Source organism: Salvelinus alpinus, chromosome 9 (genome assembly GCF_045679555.1).
Source record: "Salvelinus alpinus chromosome 9, SLU_Salpinus.1, whole genome shotgun sequence".
Classification (NCBI taxonomy): Eukaryota; Metazoa; Chordata; class Actinopteri; order Salmoniformes; family Salmonidae; genus Salvelinus; species Salvelinus alpinus.
The window spans coordinates 80,312,721-80,325,613 of record NC_092094.1 but is presented as its reverse complement, the minus strand read 5'-3'; the positions used below and the strand labels follow the sequence as shown (position 1 = coordinate 80,325,613).

Sequence of the window (12,893 nt, the reverse complement as noted above, 5' to 3'; positions counted from 1 at the left end):
AGTCTTCCAATGGCATACATCTGCAGCAGTTCTGCTGTGGTGAAAGGTCAAACAGGTGAATCTATCCCGGATTCTCTCTGGTTGTGAAAGTCCTGCTAGCTAGAGGGAGGTCCTACCCCTCCTCTCCTGTCCACAGTGACCACACTGTTTACTCCACATAAACAAGCCGGCTGGCCCCCCAAGCGAATGCCTGCTCCAGTCTACCACTAACAGCCCTGATCAGACCCAGAGCCCCTAACCGCTAGTCCAGGGTCAGATATTATTTAATCCTCCTAATGGTAAGTGTTAAGATGTGGAGTTGGGTAATCCGATCCTGGATCTGTGTCTACCTCAAACCTCAAACCCACTCTAACACCCAGCAGGACATTATCAACCAATTATAACCAACAAAGAGTCACTGTAAGACACAAGTATGCCAGTCCCTGGAACATGCAGCCAGGCACATAGCACATGCTTATAGAGGGAAAGGTCAAAGCATCGTGCCTCCATGTCTCTGTTTAGTACCAGATGTGCTTACTAGGTTATTGTGTTGGTTTGTGGGTCGTTGACTGTCTGTCAGTACAAGACCAGAGAGAGCTGGCCATGCTGTGAGCCTGGTGGAGATGCTGTTGGCTCCAAGCTCCATTTGGGCAGCAATGCATGCTGGTCCGTGCCAAACCCATACAGGAAAGGAGCTCTCAGGCCAAATCCAACCAAAACTAGCGGGAATCCAGACCAGCGACGAGGGATTCTGTTTTACTTCTCCAGCGCTGTATTTACATAATATATCAATGGTCGCCATGGGGTTTATTTGTTATGGTGCCTAAGAGCTGCACTTGTGGTTACTCTGTTTTTGTGACCTTAGTTAGATCTGAATTATTCAAACTGAAAATGTTTTTGTTCTCCAATAAAAAAAAAATCTCTTTTGAAGCCATCTCTAAACAGTAAGCTGGAAAAAGAGAAAAGAGAGCTTTTTTTTCCAGACTCAACTGTTTGTGTTAGTTATAATTTAACATCAGAGCCGGGTCGAGCTTTACATTTCAGCAATTACAGAAACTACATGTGCGCAATGAACAGTCTCTATTGAGTCTGAGGAGAGGGGAAAGGGAGGCAAGGCAGGGGGCTCTCAAATAGAACATAGGATTTTTCAGTCGATGTGTTTGTTTTTACTCATGTTTAAGTGAGGGCTCAAAAGACATATCAAATGTCCCACATAGCTAAGCCAAGGCCATTGGCCGTTCCTCCCCTCTCACTCGCTCTCTAACACGCTCTCTCCCTCTCCCTTCCTCGCTGGCGTCTTTCTCTCTCTCTCTCTCTCTCTCTCTCTCTCTCTCTCTCTCTCTCTCTCTCTCTCTCTCTCTCTCTCTCTCTCTCTCTCTCTCTCTCTCTCTCTCTCTCTCTCTCTCTCTCTCCCTCTCACTCTGTCTCTCTTGCTCTCTCTCACATTCTATCTCTCCGTGGTGACGCCTAGGGCCTAAGCGAAACAGGAAGCCAGCACAAGGCCCAGCATTCACTGTGTCTCAATGACACGCTTCATTACGACAGGCGCATTACATGTCTCTGAGGCGCTGCCGAATCCAGAGTCATGAGGACAGACGCCATCTTGGCCCTTTCATCTCCAACTGCACTTCAAAAGCAGAGCATGTGTTTATTTGTGTCCTCCCAGCCATCACTGACGCCACCCCAAAAACGTTCATATTTGTGACGCGGCCGTCGTCTTCTACCCCTAATGCACCTACCGCCTTCCCCCAATCTCTAGCCCCGCCCAGGGGGCTGAGACTCATATTAACAGGGGTAATCTGTGCCGCTGGTATTGACGTTGTCCACCAGCCAATCAAAATATTTGAAGGAAATGTTTATTTTCTTGAGCAGATCGCACCAGCTGCTTCGAAACCTTTCTGAATAACCCCATTTATGTGTAAGAATTTCCCATTGTGGGGCGAAGCGCGGGACCTCTCAGAGGCTAAGTGCTGATCCGGGCCTTTGGAGAGGAAGTAGAGTAGCTCCGGGGGTGAGAGAGCTTTTACACACCCCAACCCCAGCCAGCCTGGGCCCAGTGTGGGCATAGGTGAACATCCCCCTCCACCTCCTCCCCCTGTTCCTGGCCCCTCTCAAGGTCAGGATCACAACTGCTAATATAGCGGTTAGGATGTTGTTCCTCAGCTCATACTATAGTGTAGTGTTACTGTAGCCCGGCTAGAGACAGGGATATGATCAGGAACTCTCCAGGCCTTAGTTACTGTATGTTCATGTCAAAACTGCAATATAAATATACTGAACAAAAATAGAAACGCAACAGGCAACAATTTCAACGATTTTACTGAGTTACAGTTCATATGAGGAAATCAGTCAATTGAAATAAATTCTCTAGGTCCTGATCCATGGATTTCACATGACTGGGAATACAGATATGCATCTGTTGGTCACAGATACCTTTATAAAAAGGTTTGGGCATGGATCAGAAAACCAGTCAGTATCTGGTGTGACCACCATTTGCTTCATGCAGTGCGACACATCTCCTTCGCATAGAGTTGATCAGGCTGTTGATTGTGGCCTGTGGAATGTTTTCCCACTCCTCTTCAATGGCTGTGGGAAGTTGCTGGATATTGGCGGGAACTGTAACACGCTGTTGTACAAGTCGATCCAGAGCATCCCAAACATGCTCAATGGGTGACATGTCTGGTGAGTATGCAGGCCATGGAAGAGCTGGGACATTTTCAGCTCACAGGAATTGTGTAAATATCCTTGGGACATAAGGCCGTGGATTATCATGCTGAAACATGAAGTGATGGCGGCAGATGAATAGCATGACAATGGGCCTCAGGATCTGATCACGGTATCTCTGTGCATTCAAATTGCCATCGATAAAATGCAGTTGTGTTTGTTGTCTATAGCTTATGCCTGCCCATACCAAAACACCACTGCCACCATAGGGCACTCTGTTTACAACGTTGACATCCCCAAACCGGTCGTCCACACGACGCCATACACGTGGTCTGGTTGGATGTAATGCCAAGTTCTCTAAAACGACGTTGGAGGCAGCTTATGGTAGAGAATTTAACATTCAGTTCTCTGGCAACAGCTCTGGGGGACATTCCTGCAGTCAGCATGACAATTGCACACTCTCTCAAAACTTGAGACATCTGTGGCATTGTGTTGTGTGAAAAAACTGCAAATATTAGAGTGGCAGTGTATATACTGAACAAAAATACAAACACAACATATAAAGTGTTGGTCCCATGTTTCATGAGCTGAAATAAAATATCCCAGAAATTGTCCATACACACAAAAAGCTTGTTTCTCTTACATTTTGTGCACAAATTTGTTTACATCCCTGTTAGTGAGCATTTCTCTTTTGCCAAGATAATCCATCCCCCTGACAAGTGTGGCATATCAAGTAGCTGATTAAACAGCATGATCCTTACACAGGTGCACCTTGTGCTGGGACAATAAAAGGCCACTTTAGAATGTGCAGTTTTGTCACACAACGTCACATATGTCTCAAGTTTTGAGGGAGCGGCAATTGGCATGCTGACTGCAGGAATGTCCACCAGAGATGTTGCCAGAGAATTATATGTCCATTTCTCTACCATAAGCCGCCTCCAATGTTGTTTTCTCTACCTCCACATCTGGCTTCTTCACTTGCGGGATCGTCTGAGACCAGCCACCCGGACAGCTGATGAAACTGACGAGTATTTTTGTCTGTAATTCTGATTGGCTGAGCCTGGCTCTCCAGTGTGTGTGCCTGGCTCCCAAGTGGGTGGGCCTGCTCAGTCATGTGAAATCGATAGATTAGGACCTAATTTATTTATTTCAATTGACTGATTTCCTTATTTGAACTGTAACTCAGTAAAATCGGTGAAATTGTTGCATGTTGCATTTATATTTTTGTTCATAACCGGAGATACATTATATGACTGCCAACGTCCTACAGTTTCTCTGCTATCAGTATGTCTGAATCTGTAAATGGACTAGTGGTTTTTTGAGAATGTGTGGGCATGTGTGTGTGTGTGTGTGTGTGTGTGTGTGTGTGTGTGTGTGTGTGTGTGCATGTGTGTGTGTGTGTACAAGTAAAAGCATGTGTGTTTGAGGTCCACGGTTCATTCTTGCAGTTTGGCTTGTAACAACTGCCCTATCTCAGTCCGAGAGCAAACTAACACTCTTTGCATGTCAAATTGTCAGCTTCCTGCGGTGTGGCCATTGAGTGTGAACCAGGGTCTCATGCGCTGCGCTTGTAAGGATTCTTCTTTCCCTGACAGGCTGACTGGACAGGCCAACAAAGGCCTCACACCTCCTCCTCCCAGCCCCCTGAGAAACCAAAATATCTCTGTTAGCTCCATCAGCCCCTCAGCCCTGTTTTCCCAAGCCCTCTCTCTAGTCTCACTCCAGTGAGAGCTCCCCTTCTGCCCTCCTCTCTGCTCAGTCAGCACAGGCAGGCCTGTCACAGGTAGACAGCCAAACCACCACACTCAGATAGCTTTGACATGTTGCTGGCTTCTTTTAGGGCATTGAAGAGATCTGCACTCCCCTCACTCGAACACAGTACATGCACAGAACCTACAGAATCATAACCGGAAACAATTCTCTCTAATCCTCTTGCACTTCTACTGTGCATCAGAATTAGAAACACCCATGTAATGAGGTCGTTGTCATACCTGCCCAGACTACAGTAGTGTCAGGCTAGTGTCATGTCTAAATTCTCCTTAATTAACACATACTATCTATGTCCATTGCAGCCCTGTGGTCTGACCAGATTGACCCACCAACTCTGAAGACATGCAAGGTGGAGGACGACCTCAGATGGTCAAGTAAGAGAGATATTATATCTACTCTACCTGGGGCCCCTATCCCAAACTGCTCTACGTCGCCTTACTTCTCACTTGTGCTTTCTCTCTATTGTTGTCGCTCGGGATTTTTTTCTTTCTCTTTCTTTCGGCCTCTCATTCACACACACTCGCACAGCAGTAGGAAGTGAACAAGTATCCTGCTCTGCTTATATGACCCCGGTTTTAGGTGCATTTCAGCGTGAGTCATATCTGTGTTTGTGTGTGCAGGCCTATATGGGAAAGATGTTTGCTTGTGTTGTTTGTTTGTCTCTGAGGCTTAATCATAACATGCAAGGCCCAATCACTGAGCAGTACGAGAGGCGTGGTGAGCAATAAGAGATGGCCATAATTACTAGTCTGAGAAAACAGGCATGAAATGTACAGAGAGGGGATGATTGAGGAGACTTGGACTACATACACAACATCACCCTAGCCAATTCACACTATCCAACATCTTCAAGAGTAGCTGAGAACAACAATTAAGACACTCTGCTTCATATCAATAGTCAGTCAATCATGTCTTTGACAAGGTGGAATTAATATAGAGATAGTGGAAGAGCTGGGACTAAGGATATGCAATGGGCGTTCCACTCGTTGTGACATTTTGGGGAATGCGTTTTGGTTTGCCTTCAGAGCTCTGGATCCCAGAACATTCCAAAACACCCCCTTCCTCCCTCCCTCCCTGGTGTTTTGGCACTCTTCTTCTCCTGCCCCACAGCCACTCAGCCACCCACCCGTTCTCTTCCCAGAAACCACCGAAGCACACTGCACCAGACCTGCTGAGTCATCTGCTTACACACCATTCAATTTTACTCCTCGGTGATCCTCATACTAAGCCCCTTCTGTATGACTCATCAATTAGGCTTTTTGGAAATTCATGGTTTTCAAAAGGTTTGATAAGGGAAAGCCCCCGTTGTAAAACAGACTTTAGATGTGACTGTCAGTGATTTCCAAACACAATGCAGCAGTTTCATCATTTTTCAATGACTACAAGATGGAATGTATGCAGAGATGGAATGCATAGATTGACATATTTACTTTTGACACTACGCGAGCGAGACATTCCCTTGACAGATATTCACTTCAGAACAAAATACTCACTAGGGTGTGAAAAGTGGAATTTGTGTTTGATGGGGACTAACGGTAGTGGGGAGAAGTCCTAATGTCTAATCATGAAATTCATATCCAGTTCCAGAGAGACAGAGATTATTAAACTATTACGATCAACAATAATATCGAAGAGTGCACATGCCACCTGGCCAGAACTCATTGGCCAGCAGCATACCACCCTGCATTCCACTGCTGGCTTGCTTCTGAAGCTAAGCAGGTTTGGTCCTGGATGGGAGACCAGATGCTGCTGGAAGTGGTGTTGGAGGGCCAATAGGAGGCACCCTTTCCTCTGGTCTAAAAAAATGCCCCAGGGTGGTGATTGGGGACATTGCCCTGTGTAGGGTGCTGTCTTTCAGATGGGATGTTAAATGGGTGTCCTAACTCTCTGTGGTCACTAAAGATCCCATGGCACTTATTGTAAGAGTAGGGGAGGTAACCCTGGCTAAATTTCCAATCTGACCATCATGGTCACCTAATCATTCCCAGCTTACAATTGGCTCACTCCTCTCCGCTGTAACTATTCCCCAGGTTGTTGCTGTAAATGAGAATGTGTTCTCAGTCAATTTACCTGGTAAATTAATAATAAGTCATAGTAGGAAACAACAGTTGATTTAGTTAACAAACTCATAAATCACATCTGGTTCATTGATGCATTAGGAAAATCTTGGTGTTTTATCATCACAAACTCCCTAATGCCTCAATCGTGTTGCTAGTGATAGGTAGAGCCATGCAAAACCTGCTGGGCTCACATGCTACAGTGGCTGCAATGGAGAGGGCTTTGGTGTTGTTGACCGTGTTGTTCTAGTTCAGAAGAGCCACGGTAAGAGGTGAAGGCTATTTGCATCAGATGCGAAGCTCCAACCCCAAGGCCTAAGCGCTTAAACAAACATCTAAGGATCATTTGTGTTCATTTGTGTCTCCTATTCTTTGGCTTGTGGACCAACATTATTTCCCTGGCAATGTATTTCTTGGCCAAACTTTGACTATTCTTGCGGCGTTTGGTCAAGATCTCACTCGGCATTCGTAACAACTTTTCATTCTCACAACTCATCACCAAAAAATCTAATCTACTCTGAAATCAGTGATGGTCTGGGAAGCATGGGACAGTCACTCCTCTCTGGCTGCGGTCTGAGGGAAGGAGATGAAAGGCGAAGAGATCTCTCTCTCCATCTCTCTCTCTCTGGGCCAGCCTGGTCTGAGATTTTCTCCCTTTCCCACCCCTCCACTTATTTGCCTGAGACACCATTCCCTGGGCGCTGCTCGTCACAGTTTGCATTCAGCCTGAGTAAACATTTCACAGGTGAGGGCCTGGATTTGCATCCCTCACCCCCCCCACCCCTCCACATACACACACCTCGCTGGCGACCTCAGTTTGCCCTTATGTTAACAACCAAAATCAGTTTCTCCCGTAAGCAAATGAGGCAAACCTCCCTCCATATCTGGGTTACACGCTTGACTGTGGACTAGTGGACCTCAGAGAGCAAGCGAGAGAGACAGAGAGAAAGAGATTTACCCCGCTCCTGCGGTGTTGCAGAACTCAATATGGGAACGCGCACACAAGCAAGGGAGCGAGGGAAAGACAGGAGAGTGAAGGAAAAAAAGGAGCGCTCTAGAACAATGTGTTCTCTATTTAAAAAAAATGGATTCCCAGCCGCCACCCCTTTTAGAGTGGGAACATCACAGACGGCGGGCCGCACCAACTAGCCCTCTGGGGTCCATCCCCTCTCCTGTCCCTGCAATTTAGTCAACACGTTTCAGCTGAGCCTAATGGAGATCATGTGTTGGGTGGGCCGCTGCTACCAGCTAGGCCGCATCAGGACCAAAGATCCAACACTCCTCCTCCCTTGTACCCACAGCCCCGCTGTTACCACAGCCCCGGAGCCCCGGAGCCGCAGAGCCGCAGAGCCTCAACCTATAATTAGCTGGCAGAGAGATGAGGAGGGGGCTGTGTGTGGATCAGGGTAGCTAACAGAAGATTGCAAAACTGTGGTAGAGAGTAGAGAGTTGCTGATCTACCCATATCCTCTAGAGGGAGCAGCTGAGCTGCTGAGAGGTGAACAGTGGTGGTGACTGGCTGGTCCACCGCCAAGGTTGTGACGGGACACAACCCCATTAAGGTGTTGTGATAAGTGTCCAGTTGAGTTTCCCCTGACAAAATACAGGAGCCTCTCCCCGCCGCAATTTAGTCAACACGTTTCCACTGGCGACAATTAAATAGAGATCATGTGTGGGGTGGGCCAAAGCCGCCAGAGCCATCAAGTCCCCGTGCAACAGATACAGGCTCCACCCTGAAGCCTATATTTATCAGGGAGACAGAGACGGAGAGAGACGGACGGAGAGAGACGGAGAGAGAGAGACGGAGAGAGAGAGACGGAGAGAGAGAGACGGAGAGAGAGACGGAGAGAGAGAGACGGAGAGAGATGGAGAGAGAGAGAGAGAGACGGAGAGAGAGAGCGAGAAAGGAAGAGAGAGAAAGGGAGCTTTTTGGGAGTCCGGTAGGAATTAGTGGGCCGACTCCACTTATACTGAATCAACAGCAGCTGAAGGTTTGGATTTTCTTTGCGTGAAATCAGATACGGGGCCCGACTCTGGTGCCTGGTAGACTCTGGAAAAAGAAACAACACCCCCAACCCTCCTCACTAACCCCCCTTCATCCGAAAAGGAAGACATTTTCAACTGCAGAAAATAAATGTGTTCTTGAGAAAAGAAAGCAGGAGCCGTGGAAATTGCAAAGGAACATATTTTTTTGTTGCTGAAAATGGACCCAATTCTCCAGACGTAGGGGAAAGACATTTCAACAAGACTATGGCACGCAAGTTCAGCATCTTCCCCCCTCGGGGCTGTGGCGTGCAAGCGCTTGCTGTTTCACAAATACAGCCTGTCTTTTCTCTGCCATCCAAATCCACATTTTATACTAGAGTCATGTGGGAACACTGAGCCCATCAAAACCGAATCCAGTGGAATCAGACAAACAAATGAGTAGGTTCTGACAGGGGTGTGTGTGTGTGTGTGTGTGTGTGTGTGTGTGTGTGTGTGTGTGTGTGTGTGTGTGTGTGTGTGTGTGTGTGTGTGTGTGTGTGTGTGTGTGTGTGTGTGTGTGTGTGTGTGTGTGTGTGTGTGTGTGTGTGTGTGTGTGTGTGTGTGTGTGTGTGTGCGTGGCAGGTGCAAGAAACCACGTCACACCTGTTGGCATTCACAATGTAGGTTGAGCTCTCCCAAGCCACAGCAAAGGACAAGGAAGTCAATCATACCTGTATGCCCACCTTACCCAATAACTAACTATTCATCAGTACACATATGCCATTCTTTCCTATGTACTAGAAAATCACCCATGCTACAGGCCACAAAAAGATCTGCTGACAAGGTCAGCATCCAGCCCATTACCCTATGTACATCTAGATTAAAACATACACCGATTCTACAATACATTAGGAACACCTTTTGTGTTGAGGCTGCCCTCAGAACAGCCTCAATTCGTCGGGGCATGGACTCTACAAGGTGTTGAAAGCGTTCCACAGGGATGCTGGCCCATGTTGTCTCCAATGCTTCCCACAGTTGTGTCAAGTTGGCTGGATGTCCTTTGGGTGGTGGACCATTCTTGATACACATGGGAAACTGTTGAGCGTAAAAAACCCAGCAGCGTTGCAGTTCTCGACACACTTAAACTGGTGCTTCAATCTTTTGTCTTGCCCATTCACCCTCTGAATGACACACACACAATCCATGTCTCAATTGCCTCAAGACTTAAAAGTCGTTATTTAACCTGTCTCATCCTCTTCATCTACACTGATTGAAGTGGATTTAACAAGTGACATCAATAAGGGATCATGGATTCACCTGGTCAGTCTATGTCATGGAAATAGCAGGTGTTCTTAATGTTTTATACACCCACTGTATACAGTATTCAATACACTGTGGGCAACAGCATATAGGGAAGGAACGGGGTGATTTACATAGCAGTAGGATAGCAAGAGGGGGAGACTTACCAATGATGACACAGGTGAGCATGGGAAGGGTATTGGCAAAACCAAAATCCATAACAAAGTCTAAATAACAATGCCATAATAAAAGTCTCAGATATAGGCCTATATTTCTTATTCCAAAAACCATGGCTACAGTAGCAAGAAAACCGTGAGACATGACCTAAGAGATGAGTGACAGTTGTCAGGTGTTCTATGGCTCCCGTTGGCCTACTTTCTCAGAGGTGATTGACTGCCGCACCCTGAGCAAACCTTCATTCCTGATTGCCTGCCAAAAAGAAGTGAAACTGATCGAGTAGAGAGTTAAGGTTTAATGTCACGTGTACAAGTACAGTGAAATGCCTTTCTTGCTAACTCAATGTAGTATTAAAAATAACCTGAAGTAGAACAGAAACCACACAATAAATACAAATTGAAGAACAGGGGAAAGTAAGAAGCTATATACAGGATAAACAGATTAGTAGCAGCGTAAACGAAGGTTGTATGTGACTGTGTGTGTGTGTGTGTGTGTGTGTGTGTGTGTGTGTGTGTGTGTGTGTGTGTGTGTGTGTGTGTGTGTGTGTGTGTGTGTGTGTGTGTGTGTGTGTGTGTGTGTGTGTGTGTGTGTGTGTGTGTCTGTGTGTTTGTGTGTCTGTGTGTCTGTGTGTGTCGAGTCAGTATAAATGTGTGTGTTGGAGTGTCAGTGTGCGTGAGTGGGTCGAGTCCTGAGAGTGTGCATAGAGACAGTCAAAAAACCAACTAAAATACAAGGGTAGTCCGTTTAACAGAGATATTAAACGTCAGTTTATTGGTTTACAGAAGCCTACATCACACGGAATGAAGAAGAAAAATCACTGTTGTCAATATTGGTAATTGTAAGTGGAGCCTTTATGGGTTCTCTACCTGACTGATCCAACAGGTAGGCTAGCTGAAGGCCTAGGTGCATACATTCAGTGCATGGTGTGTGTATCTGTCCCTGTATGTACCTATCAAACCCAGATACTACAGTACAGTAGGTGGCAGCATGCTGTAGCCAAAACAGCCAGTTACCAGATCAATGAGAAGCCTGAGAGAGAGACACACACACCACACACACACGAACGAACTGGCTGACCCTGTATATAGTATGCTTACTTACTTTCTCGTGTTCTTATTTGTATTTCTTGTGTGTTTTTGTTCTCTTGTTATTTTTAGTATTACATTCTTATTGATTACTGCATTGTTGGGGTCAGAGCTGGCAAGAAAGGCATTTCACTGTACATGACATTAAAACTTGAAACACACACATTTTGAAAGAACTGCCAAATCAGCCTAACTCTGTAGTCATGCATGTTTTGTTGGGGGGGCGGTATGGTGTTGTGTTTAAGGAAATGTGCTGGTGACAGGAGCTGCCCCAAATCCCAGCGAGAAAAACTGCAGAGTCAAACCCTTGAGCAAGATCAGTTGAATAAATCAGGGAATGTTTGGCTGTGAAATTTAAGTCAAAACAGCTGGCTTTTGTGTGCTGTGTTACCTATGTGACTACACTTCAGGATAGTTTAGCACTGACAAGAATGTGACATTGATACGGCTTGCATTACTTTTACAAAATACACAAATACATAGAACTCTCTCCCTCTCCCTCCCTCTGTTTGTCTGAATGTGATGGTTACCTCTTTAGTTTCCTGTTCTCTCTCATCAGTTTGATGTACGGTATGTAGAGTTACACAACAGCACACGCTGCACAACAAGCTGTCAGTGTTTACTCAAAGCACCACTCTGCTCTGACAATACCTCTTTTCATTCCTCCAAACAACAGAGAACGCTGTTCCTGTACATTACTCTAGTTCAGCTGGTAGGGTTCTGTAGGAGGGCTATGTTAAGGCTGAGAGGGAGGACACTCATAACTTCATCTGGTTCCCAGAGCTGTGTGATGATGTGCTGTCACAGCTTGATGTCTCAGTTTATTACTTGTCACTGGTGTTTGCAGGGTTGTAGACTGGAGGCCCCACACTGTCAGTTGGGGATGTGGTACTTTACTACAGCTTCCTGTCAAAGGAAGGAACTCTGACTCTCCCTATCTCACTTTGACTCTGAAAAATTTCCATGAGTTGGATCTACGTGCGCCAGGAGTTTCTAAACCAAATCTGTTGTTTCTCTCTCCCTCGCTCAGGTCCCACCGCTGACCTCTTCCCCCAGAGGACCACCTTCCCTTCTCTGTCCCCGCTGACCGACCCCCGTTTCTCAGACCCACGTATGCACTACCCAGGGGCCTTCACCTACTCAGCCAACCCCTCCAGCACGGGCATCGGAGGCCTCAGTGTGACGGGCATGTCCGCCTCCTCCCGCTACCACACCTACCTGCCCCCACCCTACCCTGGAAACCAGAACCAGGGCAGCCACTTCCAGTCCAACTCCTCCCCCTACCACCTGTACTATGGCACCGGGTCCGGCTCCTACCAGTTCTCCATGGTGGGCCCGGCCGGGACCGGGGGTGAGCGTTCCCCCACCCGCCTGCTGCCTTGCTCTGGAATCTCAGCCTCTGGAGGAGGCAACAGCCTGATGAACCAGGGCCTGAACAACCAGAGCGAGGGGGTGGAGGCAGACGGCAGCCACAGCAACTCCCCTACGGCCATGAGCGGCTCTGGACGCATGGACGAGTCTGTCTGGAGGCCTTATTGACTGTCAGACAGCTAGAGGAAATGCAGGAGAGAAAGAGCAAAAGTAAAGAAGATGAACGAACAAAAAAAGATGAATCCTCCCCCCAAAATAAATGCTGCATGTTTGTATTTTATTTCTCGCGCACTCGCTTCGTACCCTTTCCCTAGTTGACCAAAGACATTCACTATCTGTCAGGATGCCATGGCCAGAGATTGCCTTTATGCAAGCCATGGGTATATCCTGCACTGTGACAGGGACTACTCTCTGAGGCTCTGAAACCATACAAATCTCATGCTTTTCAATTGATGAGTAAGAAATGCTAAATAACTGTAAATAGATGTTATGGTGTTACAACAAAAAGCCATAGTAATATATCAGG

The 12,893-nt window shown here is 46.8% G+C and overlaps 1 protein-coding gene across 5 annotated transcripts in view; it reads left to right on the top strand.

The window, feature by feature from the left end:
* The window catches only part of runx3 (RUNX family transcription factor 3), a 91,556-nt gene extending 78,974 nt beyond the window's left edge, over positions 1-12,582 (top strand). For 3 of the 5 annotated variants that reach the window (XM_071327350.1, XM_071327349.1, XM_071327351.1), the window contains one exon: positions 12,027-12,582. In XM_071327350.1, the coding sequence (XP_071183451.1) occupies positions 12,027-12,535 (509 nt within the window). In that variant the 3' untranslated portion in view covers positions 12,536-12,582. Of the gene's footprint in view, positions 1-4,715; positions 4,788-12,026 lie in introns of all 5 variants that reach the window. The other 2 variants (XM_071327347.1, XM_071327346.1) reach the window with 1 other exon arrangement.
* Positions 12,583-12,893: the final 311 nt, after the last annotated feature.